This window comes from Astyanax mexicanus, chromosome 8 (genome assembly GCF_023375975.1).
Source record: "Astyanax mexicanus isolate ESR-SI-001 chromosome 8, AstMex3_surface, whole genome shotgun sequence".
Taxonomy (NCBI): Eukaryota; Metazoa; Chordata; class Actinopteri; order Characiformes; family Acestrorhamphidae; genus Astyanax; species Astyanax mexicanus.
The window spans coordinates 49189869-49203111 of record NC_064415.1 but is presented as its reverse complement, the minus strand read 5'-3'; the positions used below and the strand labels follow the sequence as shown (position 1 = coordinate 49203111).

General features: G+C 36.9%; 9 protein-coding genes across 33 annotated transcripts in view; 6 read left to right on the top strand and 3 right to left on the bottom strand.

Moving 5' to 3' along the window:
• The window catches only part of LOC103021480 (zinc finger protein 585A), a 258231-nt gene that overhangs the window by 5004 nt on the left and 239984 nt on the right, over window positions 1-13243 (top strand). The window lies entirely within an intron of this gene.
• LOC103036135 (zinc finger protein 239) overlaps window positions 1-13243 on the bottom strand; it is a 245471-nt gene that overhangs the window by 112499 nt on the left and 119729 nt on the right. The window lies entirely within an intron of this gene.
• The window catches only part of LOC107197278 (zinc finger protein 135), a 142936-nt gene that overhangs the window by 38334 nt on the left and 91359 nt on the right, over window positions 1-13243 (bottom strand). The window lies entirely within an intron of this gene.
• The window catches only part of LOC111188212 (gastrula zinc finger protein XlCGF49.1), a 232620-nt gene that overhangs the window by 146902 nt on the left and 72475 nt on the right, over window positions 1-13243 (bottom strand). The window lies entirely within an intron of this gene.
• LOC111190415 (zinc finger protein OZF-like) overlaps window positions 1-13243 on the top strand; it is a 589012-nt gene that overhangs the window by 557964 nt on the left and 17805 nt on the right. The gene's annotated exons all lie outside the window — the stretch shown is intronic.
• The window catches only part of LOC103025045 (zinc finger protein 501), a 266885-nt gene that overhangs the window by 235837 nt on the left and 17805 nt on the right, over window positions 1-13243 (top strand). For 4 of the 10 annotated variants that reach the window (XM_049482382.1, XM_049482383.1, XM_049482381.1 and 1 more), the window contains exons 2-3: window positions 8133-8165; window positions 8305-12045. In XM_049482382.1, coding sequence (XP_049338339.1) covers window positions 8371-9654 — 1284 coding nt within the window. In that variant the 5' untranslated portion in view covers window positions 8133-8165; window positions 8305-8370 and the 3' untranslated portion in view covers window positions 9655-12045. Of the gene's footprint in view, window positions 1-8132; window positions 8194-8304; window positions 12046-13243 lie in introns of those variants that run through there. The other 6 variants (XM_049482379.1, XM_049482377.1, XM_049482375.1 and 3 more) reach the window with 3 other exon arrangements.
• The window catches only part of LOC111197445 (zinc finger protein 239-like), a 184162-nt gene that overhangs the window by 156444 nt on the left and 14475 nt on the right, over window positions 1-13243 (top strand). The gene's annotated exons all lie outside the window — the stretch shown is intronic.
• The window catches only part of LOC111194226 (zinc finger protein 239-like), a 457259-nt gene continuing 456413 nt past the window's right edge, over window positions 12398-13243 (top strand). Inside the window, exon 1 of the mRNA XM_049482358.1 lies at window positions 12398-12606. The gene's annotated coding sequence lies outside the window, so the exon portion shown is untranslated. The remainder of the gene's footprint in view (window positions 12607-13243) is intronic.
• The window catches only part of LOC103022228 (zinc finger protein 501-like), a 41797-nt gene continuing 41159 nt past the window's right edge, over window positions 12606-13243 (top strand). The window contains exon 1 of the mRNA XM_049482398.1: window positions 12606-12727. The gene's annotated coding sequence lies outside the window, so the exon portion shown is untranslated. The remainder of the gene's footprint in view (window positions 12728-13243) is intronic.

Below are 13243 nucleotides of genomic sequence, written 5' to 3'. Positions count from 1 at the left end.
ATACAAAAAGGGCTTTTATTTAAAAAGTAAGAAAGCAAAAAATAATATAAGGATGTACCATGATCAAAAACAATTTAATTAAGGAATACCTTGAATACTGAATGATTCGGAATATTACGATCTCATAGTTTTTATTTTTTTAAGAGTGACCCTAAAACGTATAGAATCTCTACACAGATCTGCTAAATGTGTTGCTGGATTTTGTGTGTCCGGTTGATTTCCTAATTTCTCCATTTATGCATTCATTCTGTATGCTGTGGTGGTCTCTGTATTGCGCGTTTTATTAAAATCCCCAACGCCTTCGAGAGAGATTGTGTGTGTGTGTGTTTGTGTGTGTTTGTGTGTGTTTGTGTGTGTGTGTGTGTGTGTGTGTGTGTGTGTGTGTGTGTGTGTGTGTGTGTGTGTGTGTTGGCTGGCTCAGGTCTTGCGGCATCAGACAAATTAAACATGATTACTAAATAGGCCAGCAATGAAAGAGTTGATAAAAAATAAGTACATTTGATTACATTTTGTTATGTTTTAATCAGGGACTACATTTTGCAAAGCCCAGTTTAGCCAGAAATACATGAATCTAGCACATCTAATAACACAGCAGACATTTGAAGCACTTGGGGGCTTTTATTTTAACAGGAGATATAGTTCCCTGACAGAGTCAGAGGGCTGAACTGCTTGGAGAAGGAGGGGATATGTATATTCTGTCCATTTTTGCATATGGAATGCCTGGAGGCGTTATGAAAACGCGTGGTGGCGTTATGTAAGCGCCTGGCACCGCCACACGCTCTTAAACGCCTGGCGGCGCCTCGCGTTTGTTCCAAGGCGTAAAAGTAAGCCCTGAACGGCGTTTTGGACGGCGTTTTTTAAGTATTACGCACGCTTTAAGCGCCGTCAGACCCAGGCGAATTCTGACCCATATGGCTTGCCATAACAGTGTGTTGGTGGAGCGGTGTGTGTGCTCTGACAGTGAGACTGCACTGTGAGTGGTGTGGGGCGGGGCTGACGGCAGCGCCCGCTGCAGCGCGGAGGACAGTAACTAAAGAGCGCGTGTTCATCTCAGAGTCGCCAAAAGTCTCTAATAACACCACAAAAACTCACTAGATTTGTCGCTAGTCACTTTTTAACAAAAAAAAATCGCTAGAGGGTCTGAAAAGTCGCTAAATATAGCGACATAGTCGCTAAGTTGGCAACACTGAATTGTGCTGCTATTGTTTATAAACTCCTTCATGCTAACTGTAGAGATATCTCCTTTATGGTCACGTGTTTCTCCACGTCAGTAAAATACAGGGCTCTAGAGTGCGACCTAATATCTCAATAATGCGACTTTTTTTTTTTCCTTTCGCAGCCGTGGTTCTGAGCGACGTGATTAATGTCGCTCAGAAATACAGTTAGCATCGCTAGTTAGCCGTTAGCCATCTTCTTTAAAATCTGCAGTCTGTTAGCCTAGCTAGCATTGGACCGTTAACTGCAATCCAGTGTTGTGAAGATAATGGGTAAATAACTCAAGTAAACTACAACCATAATCCACATAAATGATCTAACAACAGATCCTACCCACTCTAACTAGCACAAAAAAGTAATGGTAAAAACAGTGATTAATTCAGCTCTGAAATACAGTTACCTGGTTACAGTGTTGGGAAGTAACGGATTACATGTAACGGCGTTACGTAATCAGATTACAAATTATGAGTAACTGTAATCCGTTACAGTTACTGCTTCAGTAAATGGTAATCAGATTACAGTTACTCTGCTAAAATTAAAGGATTACATTGCGGTACTTTCCTATTTTTGCTCTTCCAATCCAACACTGACAAAACGCAAATAACATTTTGCGGTGAAATCGCTCTGATATGACAGGGAACTGTCTGCCCCTCCTCCCGTCTCGCTGCACACACACACACACACACACACACACAGGGAGGAGGGGCAGACAGCGGCTCCGCACACACAACGACACGAAATTAACTGACATTTTGGTCAACGAATAAAAACGAGACGAAAATGTTTGGCAGGGACGAAATCCAATCAGAACTGATTTAGTTCTGTGAAAGGTAGGGACCAGTTAGGAAGAGATCCAATCACTGCTATTTTAGCGAAGGTGGAGAGGCGGGATAAGCGGGGTACTCAACCAATCAGTACCCGCCTCTCCTGCAGTAGCGCCGCGCGCTCAGATACAAACCCGGGAATTAACCTGTCGTTACGGAGCTCGACTGGAAGTTAACTCGACAGAGTTCAGCAGGGAGAGAGAGAGAGAGATAGTTGATATATTTCTCCTTTGACGTCGCAAAAAACAAGATAACGTGTAAACCGTGTGGAGCGACTCCATCTCCGGTAAAAACACCACTAATCTTTCAGCTTCTGCAGACCAGAGTCCCACAGATCTCCATGCAGAGATCCGCGTTTTAATACTGATGTTATTTCATGAGCTGATGTGTTTAACTCAGCAGTGCACTAAAACACAGAACTGATACAGAACCCACTCATTAAGATCAGATCATCTGTTTAGTCTCACAGTGGGAAAGATATAGCTAGTGTTAAAGCAGGAACAGGTCAGAAAGAAACTCAATAATATATCCAAAATAAAACAATAAAATAAGTCAATCTATGAACCCAAAAGTCTGTGTAAAGTTCCTTACACCACTTCCTCATAAGTTTCTCACTTTAACTCATGAAGTCTCTCAATACTGTACATCCTGAGAGCATCTCTACAGGACAGTGTGTGAAGGTGTTTTTGATCTCATTTATAGACTGAGGCTCCAGTAGGTGTGCTGGGTTACTGCTGGAGATAAAACTAGATCATTTAAAAGCTGTTTTTGCATCTACAACGCTGTTCAAACTATAATTTAACTATTCAGATGTTTTATGACCTGATTTCTAGAGCAAAATTTTAAATGTAAAATATGTATAGTCACACACCTACAATAATAATAATATACATTAAATCATATATAAATATATTTCACTTTCAAACATTAACAATATTACTCAAGTGGTTATTAAACGTTTCATTTCGTATAAGTGTATAGTTAATAATTCAAGGGAACTGATGAAAAAGCATTTACATTTACACCCTTTACATTTTAGTCAACTAAATTTACTGTAATTTTAGTAGACTATATTCTTATAACATTAAGTTGACAAAAAACATTTCAGATGACTAAATTGTGACTAAAACTAAATGCTATTTTTGTCACAAGACTATGACTAAGACTAAATCAAAATTTGTTTTCAAAATTAACACTGGTGGCAAACCTGCAAATAGATAGCTTACAGTTGTTGTTACCTTGTTTGGTTTTAAATGGTTTTATCATCAATTTATAGAAGTGTTTCATAAAATTGTTTGATGAAATGGTTTCATAAGTATTTTTATAGAGTGATTGAAAAGGCTGTTTTATTTGTTTATCTATTTGTTAACTGGAAAGAAAAATAAAAGAATAATATGCGATATGTGGTTGCTACATTCATTCAGGCTTAAAAAAATGACAATATTTAAAGTAATCCAAAGTAATCAGATTACGTTACTCACTTGAAGTAATGTAACTGATTACGTTACAAATTACATTTTGAGTGATGTAATCAGTAATCTGTAAGGGATTACATTTTAAAAGTAACCTTCCCAACACTGCCTGGTTATCTGTAAGCCATTGCAGCTAATCCACTATCCGGTACGTGTGATGAAAGTCTTCAGATCAGCTTGTAAACTTGTAAACTAGGAACAATAAAGAAAATCATTTTTATTTTATTTTGACTTTACTAATTACACTTTTGATCAAAATATGGTAAAATATCTAAATTCTCGTAATAATTGCATCTAATTTTAAGCAGGGCTGTTATAGATTATTACTGCAGTGCAACACATTTGTTAGTGTAAAAATGTTTTAGAGTGTAGTTGTTCTTTAAGATGTATTTGATTAACCGTTGGCATGTGTGACTTTTTCCTAAAAAATCTTTGTAATTTAAGTGAATAAAGGTGCATCAAACTATATAAAATTGGTCTTGGGTCATGGAGGATAATCCATGTGATATTGAGCTATTAGATGTTCGGTATGAATTCCTCAAAGCACTTGCACTTTTACAATTTATTTTTATATCATTTATCTTTAGAGATTTAAGTTTAATTATAAGATCAGTAAAGCACTTTAAATACCAATACATTTTCCATATATTACCTTTCTTGTAGAATTGTGCTTCAAATAAATAACTTTATGCTGACCAGATTGTTAGTTAATTATTTACAAGTCAATATAGTTCTAGATGGGCATGTTCTAGAGCATGGGTATTTATTAAGAATTCAGTATGGTGCAGTTTCGCCAGGCCAAGGTCGGGACCATCACCATTTTTAACTTGTGTAATGATTCAGTATTATATACTGTATACTGAAGAAGCCTAGTAGTTCTTTCAGTGTTTTATGTCATTAACAACTGAAAGACAAAACAAATTACACATACTAGTATATATAAACAATATGTATTGTTTTAAATAGGCCTGTAATTTGTTTTAAATTACATTATCAACCTATCATAAAATAAATGGAAACACCCTGAACTTATCGAGTCTATTAATGTTAATCTATATATTAACTTTGTTTCAAAATGCTATATTTATTCTATTTAATTTTATTTATATTAGATTTGCGCCTGTCTGTCATGATAATTACATGAATGACAAATCATACAATATATGGAGAAATGTTTGCTGAACTTGGCCAAAATATCAGCTTTTTTAAGAAACAGCAGTTTTATTTTATGAAATATTATTACTGTATCAGACTTTATTATGTTGTAAGTAAAACTGATGGGGGAAGTTGCCAATGCTTTATGTCCCCAGGGGGTTGCCTTAATGTTGAGGTAGGGTTGTTTTGGGAGCAAAGAGAGAGCATCTCTACAGGACAATGTGTGAATGTGTGTTTGTAGCTACAGTAGGTGTGCTGGGTAAGTGCTGGAGATAAATATATTAAAATAATTCAGTGCTAGAAGTTCAAGTGCTTTTAAATTGCAAAATCTGGTGAGACTGTTTTACTTCCATAGATTTCTAGAACAAAAATTTAAACGTAAAATATTTATAGTCACATACCTACAATAATAATATACATTAAATCATATATACCTATATTTCACATTCAAACATTAATAATAATAATACACTACTGTTTAATAAATGTTAACATTTTTATGTATAATTAATAATTTTTAGTGTTTAGTTTTAGTCGACTGTATTTTTATAATATTTAATCAACTAAAACTAAAAACCTTTCAGATGACTAAATTATGACTACAACTAAATAAAAATTAGTTGTCAAAATTAACACTGTAGTGCAGTATTAAGTTTATCTTGTGAAGAGTATTTTATGCAGTGAAATGAATGAGAGAAGTTTGGTGTTTTTAGCTCATCATTTTAGTTCATTAAGCCATGTTAACCTTTTATTATATTAGCTTTCAGTGAGAAGAAAACTCATGTTAAGCATTTTAACATTGTGTTTTTGACTCTTTGGATCTTCAGTTAGCATGGTTAGCTCTGTGGTTCTGGGGAATCACTGTTCTGCTGGTTTTCATGCTGTAACACACCCAGCTAACCTCAGCGAGTGCTTGTTGGTTGATTTGAACTGAATATGGTTTTCACCTCTTCACATACTTTAATGATCCTCTGTGAAGAAAGATAATAATCCAAAACGTGATGCGACCAGAGCTCTACTGTCGGAGTTATATCTTTGATATGCCGCTGGCATTTTGAGCCGTTGTACTGTAACGTCAGTTTAGTGCTTGGTAGCATTAGCTAAAAGCTAGCATTATTCGTATTCTAATTCTTAAACGATCTTGTAATTCAGAGGATCCAGCGTTGTTCAGGAGAAAAATATACACAGAATAAAACTTATAGGCTTCCAAACATATTCACCACAGAAGGTGATAGAGGCGAGTTTTTTAAAAAGCCCATTCATTCTGCCCATTTAGAAATCCATCTTAGACACAGAACCCAAATATGAATATAAACAACATGGCACAAAATGAGGACATAACTGCAGTGTATAAGGCAACTGTAGAACAAATTGTTCATGCCCTAATTCTCATGTTTTTATGAGAAATAAAACACAAAGTTTAGATTTCTTTCATTGTGAGCTGTTATTTTCTCTAGTTATAAACAGGTGGACCTTGAGTTGGAAAAGGTTGAGAACCTCTGCTCTGGATGAAGGTGCTTATATATTACAGATTCACTTCTAGACCTAGATTGTTTTTTAGAAATGTATTTTGAAGTTTGTTCCATGCCATGTCCTACCTTCCTGTCTTTGGAGAAGGTCTTTTGATCTTGTTGAGATACTAAAGTACGTTTACAGATTACAGCGTGACCAAGACTGAAGAAAGGGCTTCTTACCTTCTTTTGTAGCCAATCTTGGCCATATATTCAGGTCTGTTACAAAAGTGCTGTGCATTTATAGTTGGTGGAGTAACCAACATGAAAACCAGAGCTGTCTATTTATCAATTGTGAAGCTGAGTAAAGGTGGAAAATTAACCTGAGCCATTGTAACAATGGACATGGCTAGTACAACAGTTACAGGAAGTTACAGAAAATCAGTTTAGAAAATTTTATTTAAAAAAAAGATAATCACTGGTGTACTAAGTAACAGATGCCAAACCAGCAGACCAAGGAAAACCACAGCAGTTGATGACAGAAACATTGTAAGTGCTGTAAAGTGGCATCAGCAATAACCCCCACAGGCCAGAAGTGAAGGTATCACAATCTACTGTTTGCAGAAGTCTTAATGAACAAAAATAAGGAGGCTTCACCAGAAGATTGTAACCATTACTCGGGAAGATTAATAGGATGGCCAGGCTGAAATTTACCAAGAAATACAGACACGCCTATGGACTGAATATGGACTGATGAGACAAAGATTAATCTTTACCCATGTAATGGAAAGGCTAAAATTGGGGGAACATTGAACTCAGAATTCTACAGAATAATTTTGTCTCCTAATTTAAAGAAAGATGCAAAAATCGGACTGTTAGATCCTTCATCATGCAGCAAGATAATGACCCAAAACACTCTGCCTGCAAAAGCATTACAAAAGAAAATTTTAAAAGTTTAGGGATGTTAGTGTGTCACAGACATGACTCAGTTACTGCAAGAAAAGGATTTGTAACTAAACATTATATTTTATCTTTAATTTACCTTCCAATACTTTTGCTCACAAGAAAAATGAGTGGGGTTTAGATAAAAGGTTATATCTTCTGTACTGCGTATCAGATCCAGGAAATGAAAGCTGAGATGTTGATCTTTTTGTTTCATTTTTATCTTTTAGTGTCAAACCCAAGTCTATAGAAGAAATAACAGGATTTGCCTCTCTGTTCCAATACTTTTGGAGGGAACTGTAAGTCTCTCTGCTATGTTCAGATTCTCCCAGCTGGAGGTATGAAAACTTGACAAGGTAGAAGGCGGGGACCTCAGACCCCTGTGTGTGTGATTTTTCCGAATAATTTGTTTGGTCAGTGGGTTTAGAATGTCACTTTATCACGTCAGAGAGTTAAGAAAACCTCAACTGCGTTGTTCAGTGTGCTGTAGCATTAGCTAAAAGCTAGTGATATTCTAATTATGACTCTCATTCAGAGGATCTAGTGATGTTCAAGAGTAAAATGTACAGTGTTCTGAACCTATTTATTTACCACAGAATGTGATTAAGATGAATTTTTGAAAAGCCCATTTATTCCAGCCACAGAGAAAGTCAGCTTAGACACGGATCACCAAATATGGGCATTAACTACATGGCGCCATCTACAAAAGAACCAGAGGACTCCAGTGGTCTATAGTTTGGCAAGCTTCAGCCACTATATTAAATCCAGATACAAGGAAAGCAAAAACAAGAAAGTGAGTATAATGTTACCAGTGTAATTTATATACTTAGCTGGTTTTAATATTGTGGCTGACTATGCTGACTATGACTAAGTATATAATAGAAAGTTACATGTTTTAATAGGTTTCATAATGCTTTATATACACACAGGAATGGGATCTCAGAGTGGCTTACCCTGATATTTGAATGCAAGTTACTCTGAATAATTTCCCTTAGTTTCCTCCCGTCATCATTGCCTTTCAGTTGTAGCTAATGGCTAGAAATTTCATTCTTGTAATTTTTGAATCGTTCCAGAATCATCTGCATTTAAATCAAGACGCATCCAAGGTAACTCTTAACCCCAATATTTGTGAAGGTTTGTTAATATTTGTAAATGTTGACTTTACATTTTCCAACTAACTAAGAACTAAGATTTTCTAATAATTTATATTGTATTTAGGTTTTCTTTTTTCTGTATTTCTTCCAGGTCTTCCCCTGATCCCAGTGTCAGTGTTCCTAACTGGAAGAGGTTTTCAGTAGATTTCCCAAAGAAATGAAGCTGCTGAACAAAAAGGAGAACATGGCATCCACAGAAATCTCCAATATTCAGCAAACATCCTCTCCATCACCCGAGAAGCTAAGGCAGAAAAGTACAGGCAAGGAGAAACCTCACCACTGCTCAGACTGTGGGAAGAGTTTTACTCAAAAGACTCATCTCCAAGCACACCAGCGCATTCACACTGGAGAGAAACCATTTCACTGCTCAGACTGTGGGATGAAGTTTAGTCACCAGTATAATCTCCAGCGACACCAACGTATTCACACTAGAGAGAAACAGTTTCACTGCTCAGACAGTGGGAAGAGTTTTAATAATCCGATTAGTCGTCAAAGACACAGACACATTCACACTGTAAATAAACCATTTCACTGTGCAGTGTGTGGGAAGACTTTTTATCAAAAGAGTCATCTTAAACAACACCAGCACGTTCACACTGGAGAGAAACCATATCACTGCTCAGAGTGTGGTAAGACCTTTTATCACGAGAGTTATCTTAAACAACACCAGCGCATTCACACTGGAGAGAAACCATATCACTGCTCAGAGTGTGGAAAGACTTTTTATAAAAAGAGTTCTCTTAAACAACACCAGCGCATTCACACTGGAGAGAAACCCTATCACTGCACAGTGTGTGGGAAGAAATTTTATCAAATGAGTCATCTCAAAAAACATCAGTTCATTCACACTGGAGAAAAACCCTATCACTGCTCAGAATGTGGGTTAAATTTTTGTCAACAAAGTGATCTCCGAAGACACCAACGCATTCACACTGGAGAGAAACCGTATTACTGTTCAGAATGTGGCATGAATTTTTATCAACTAAGTCATCTCCAGCGACACCAGTGCATTCACACTGGAGAGAAACCGTTTTACTGTTCAGAATGTGGAATGAATTTTTGTCATCAGAGTGGTCTCCAACAACACCAGCGCATTCACACTGGAGAGAAACCGTATCACTGCTCAGACTGTGGAATGAGTTTTAATCGCCAGTATAATCTCCGGCGACACCAGCGTATTCACACTGGAGAGAAACTGTTTCACTGCTCAGAGTGCGGGATGAATTTTATACATCAGAGTACTCTCCAGCGACACCGGCAGGTTCACACTGAAGTGAAACCATATGACTGCTCAGACTGTGGAATGAGTTTTGTTAATCAGAGCAAATTGAAAAGACACCAGGTCATTCACACTGGAGAAAAAACATATCAATGCCCAGACTGTGGGAAGAGTTTTAATCGGCAGTTTAATTTCCAGCGACACAAACGCACTCACACATGAGAAACACTGCTCAGACTGTGGGATGAATTTTGATTATCAAATTTGATTATTAGTCTCCAGTGACTGGAGAAAAAACAGCCTCAGAGTTTAGACTCTGGGAAGGATTTTACACACCTAAAACTATTCCAGATAGTGTGTATAGAGGAAAAAACTGTTGCATATTCCTAACAAAATACAGTTATGTACTAAATGACGAGTCCAGCTTTCCGCTCATGCACTGAATATATCCTTACAAGCCAGAGATCCTAAAGTAAATGAGCTGCAGTCTGTCTGTAAAGCATAATTCTTAAGAGATAAGGTAATTGCAATCAGGAAATCAATATCAAGTTTGTTTACATTATATTGTATGGAAATCATTAAAAAGTTATTGTAATATGTCATTTATCTGTGTTAAATCCATCTTTAATTTACTGTAATGCTAGTTTTTACCAGTAGCTGAATTTAGACAGTCAAAATTTGTTTGATGGACAAAGTTGTTGAAGAAATCTGTCATCCAGATGAGAACATAACCATTGTTTTCAAACCTATTTGTATTTAGGTTTAATAGTCCAGCTGGTTTGTAAAATAGATATATAGTTAGAGAGCTCTGTAGCATGGCATAGCAAAGGTATTGGGTTGGTTTATAAGATAAAGGGCATATTCAGATTAAAGTGGAAAAAAAATAAGGTAAAAATGTAAAAGATAAATATCCCCTGAAAAATCCATACTGAGTTTGAGTAGTTTTTCACTTTTAGATGTTTAAATTAAACCAGATAACAAAGCTTCAGGAGGTATTTTTTGATAGAAATATTAAAAAATGTTTTTTTAGCACACCTGCCCCTGTACTGTAATAGTTTGTGTGTCTGACTTGATTCGACGGGTGCTCAACACCCCTAAACCTATGATCTTAGAAATCCTGCAGTTAAAATTGATAAAAATCTTAGGAATCATTCCAAATCCACATTATCACTAAAGCCACAGTGGTAGGTGCTCTGTAATGTCACTGGGTTTGATGAAGCTGCTCTAATCCCTTGGCCACTGACAGCTTTAGCTGATTTTACAACATTTATAGACCAACTAGGGGCATTTTATGTTGAATTTGTTAAAATATTCTAGCAGCTTACAGTTTAGCTTCTATTTTGGGTAAATTTGTTTATAGAGGGTACATAAAGACTTTATGTAAATGTACTCTTTTCTTGTGCTGTTGCTACAGCCAAAGGAATTGTGTGGATATTTTAACCTAAACATCTGAAATAATATAAACAATATGATATAACTTTTTACTTATTTCTGTAAAAACTACACAACACAATACTTGTACTTTTACTTTCAGCTTTTTTTTGGATCTCTAATTCTTTATATATGTCAGATTGTGACTTTCCATCTTCCTCTTGATTACATTCCAGAGGTTTTTTCAATAGACCATAAGAATTGGTCCAAAAAATGATGACTGGAGTAAGATCATTTTCTCTGATGAGTCCAATTTTGCAGCTTTGCTCAACACCTGGCCATTAAATGTTAAGATGGAGACCTGCAGATGTGTACAAGCCTAAGTTTCTTGCACCCAATGTGAAATTTGGATGAAGATCAGTGATGATCTGGAGATGCTGCAGCAAGGCAAAAATTGGGCAGTTTCATCTTTGCGAGTGACGCATGAATCAAGCCCCATACAAGGTTATCCTGGAAAAACTTTCCAGCAAGACAATGCTCAATTCCACACAGCTAGATTAACACAATTAAATTGTGGATAAATGACCACCAGATCAAGACCCTGCCATGGCACTGTTCTGGGACCAGTGCATATGAACTAGGAGACAACAAGCTAAGTGCTGGGAACCTCTCCTCAGATAGCCAGCGCTTGCCTGTTCTACACGCCATGAAGTCATACACAGGCCAGAAGATCTTTCCATCCACTCTTTTCCTCTGTTTCATCTTCTCACAGACTTTAGGACACTTAAGTACTGTCTGCTGTGTTCATGAAGGACACAGTGCTGAACAACACCATGATAAGAACTTGTTGCTCAGGCTGGAGCGGATCACGTCATTGGAACTGGACAACAAACTGTTAACTGGACTCTGCTGACGTAATCATAGTGATAAATTCTGTCCAATCACATGTCATTTGCATAAATGTATAACTGCTTGGATGAAGTCTGAGGAGTTCTCTCAGGCCCTCGACTGGCTTTAGTTTTTTCTCTTTCTTTCTTTCTCTCTCTCTCTCTCTCTCTCTCTCTCTCTCTCTCTCTCTCTCGGTTGTGAATGTGTTGATCTATCGAGATTTTATTACATGTGTTGACTCGTTGATGTACTTTTACTCTTTTCTAATATATATCTATTAATTTTTGTTCCTTCTATATATCTGTAATGCTGAAACTATTTTTCAAGTAAACTTTAATATATTTTAAATTCTAAGCTCTGACTCATTGGTCATCATTTCATGTTCTGAGATTTCTCACATCCGAGTTTTATCTAAGTCATGCTGTGGTAAATTACCCTACAGAGCATTATACAAAATTATTTTAGCATGAAAGCAGGTATTTGTAATGTGTGACAGAGTCCTGTATCATAACTACATCACTACCGTTTGTAACAAACCAAACCGTTTACTGATTATTATAGGTGTAGTAAACGCACTGGGGGCGCATGTCGTCTACGCTGACATGCCAGGAGACAGACAGTGCGGTGTATATAATGTCTATAAATGTAACCCTCACAGCGTGCAGGGCTTTTATTTTGACAGCTACTTGTCGGATGTAACGCCATTGGCTCCGGAGGTCTGTAGCTGTGGCTCTGTAGTGCAGAAACACATTAGCAGACTGTTGGAGGTTAAGGTGGATTCAGGGCTGTTTATTGTATTGGATCAGATCAAGTAACAGAGTCATTTGTGATGTATTGATTGGACATGTTCTAATAGTTTCAGCGCTTTGGACAGATGTTTGCTGTGGTTTAAAATGAAGACTGGATTCTCTGTAGGTGAATATGGAAGGGTGGTTAGAGTTTCCCCCGGTCTCCAGTAAAGTGGAGCAGCAGAAGATCCGCACCTCTGTACTCAGACTGCTCTGCTGGAGGAACACCATCAGCTCACCTGCTGCAGGTATGGATATGTTCCACTCTTCACCTTCACACTACTCTACATTTACTCTTAGACACACAGAAACACATTCAGAAGGAGCAGCATTTAACATCACACACAAGCAGCTTCATCCAGGAGCTGGAGGATCATCTTCTCCTAGTTATCTCTGATCAACACTTTCATTCTGCTTTATTTAAGATGAACAGGAGATTTAGGGGCTACTTATAAACCCTGAGTGGTGATTTATTCAAGAAATAATGATCTTGTCTGGTGGGTTAAAGTGTTAAATTGTGCTGCTATTGTTTATAAACTCCTTCATGCTAACTGTAGAGATATCTCCTTTATGATCACGTGTTTCTCCACGTCAGAGTCTGCCCGTGGACATAAAGTATATCTTTATGATCCATTCTAAAACTGTGTTTAAAATACAGGGTTCTAGAGTGCGACCTAATTTTTCAATAATGCGACTTTTATTTTTTTCCTGTTGCAGCCTTGGTTCAAGGCTCATATACCTGTCTAAACCAATCAAAACGCGAG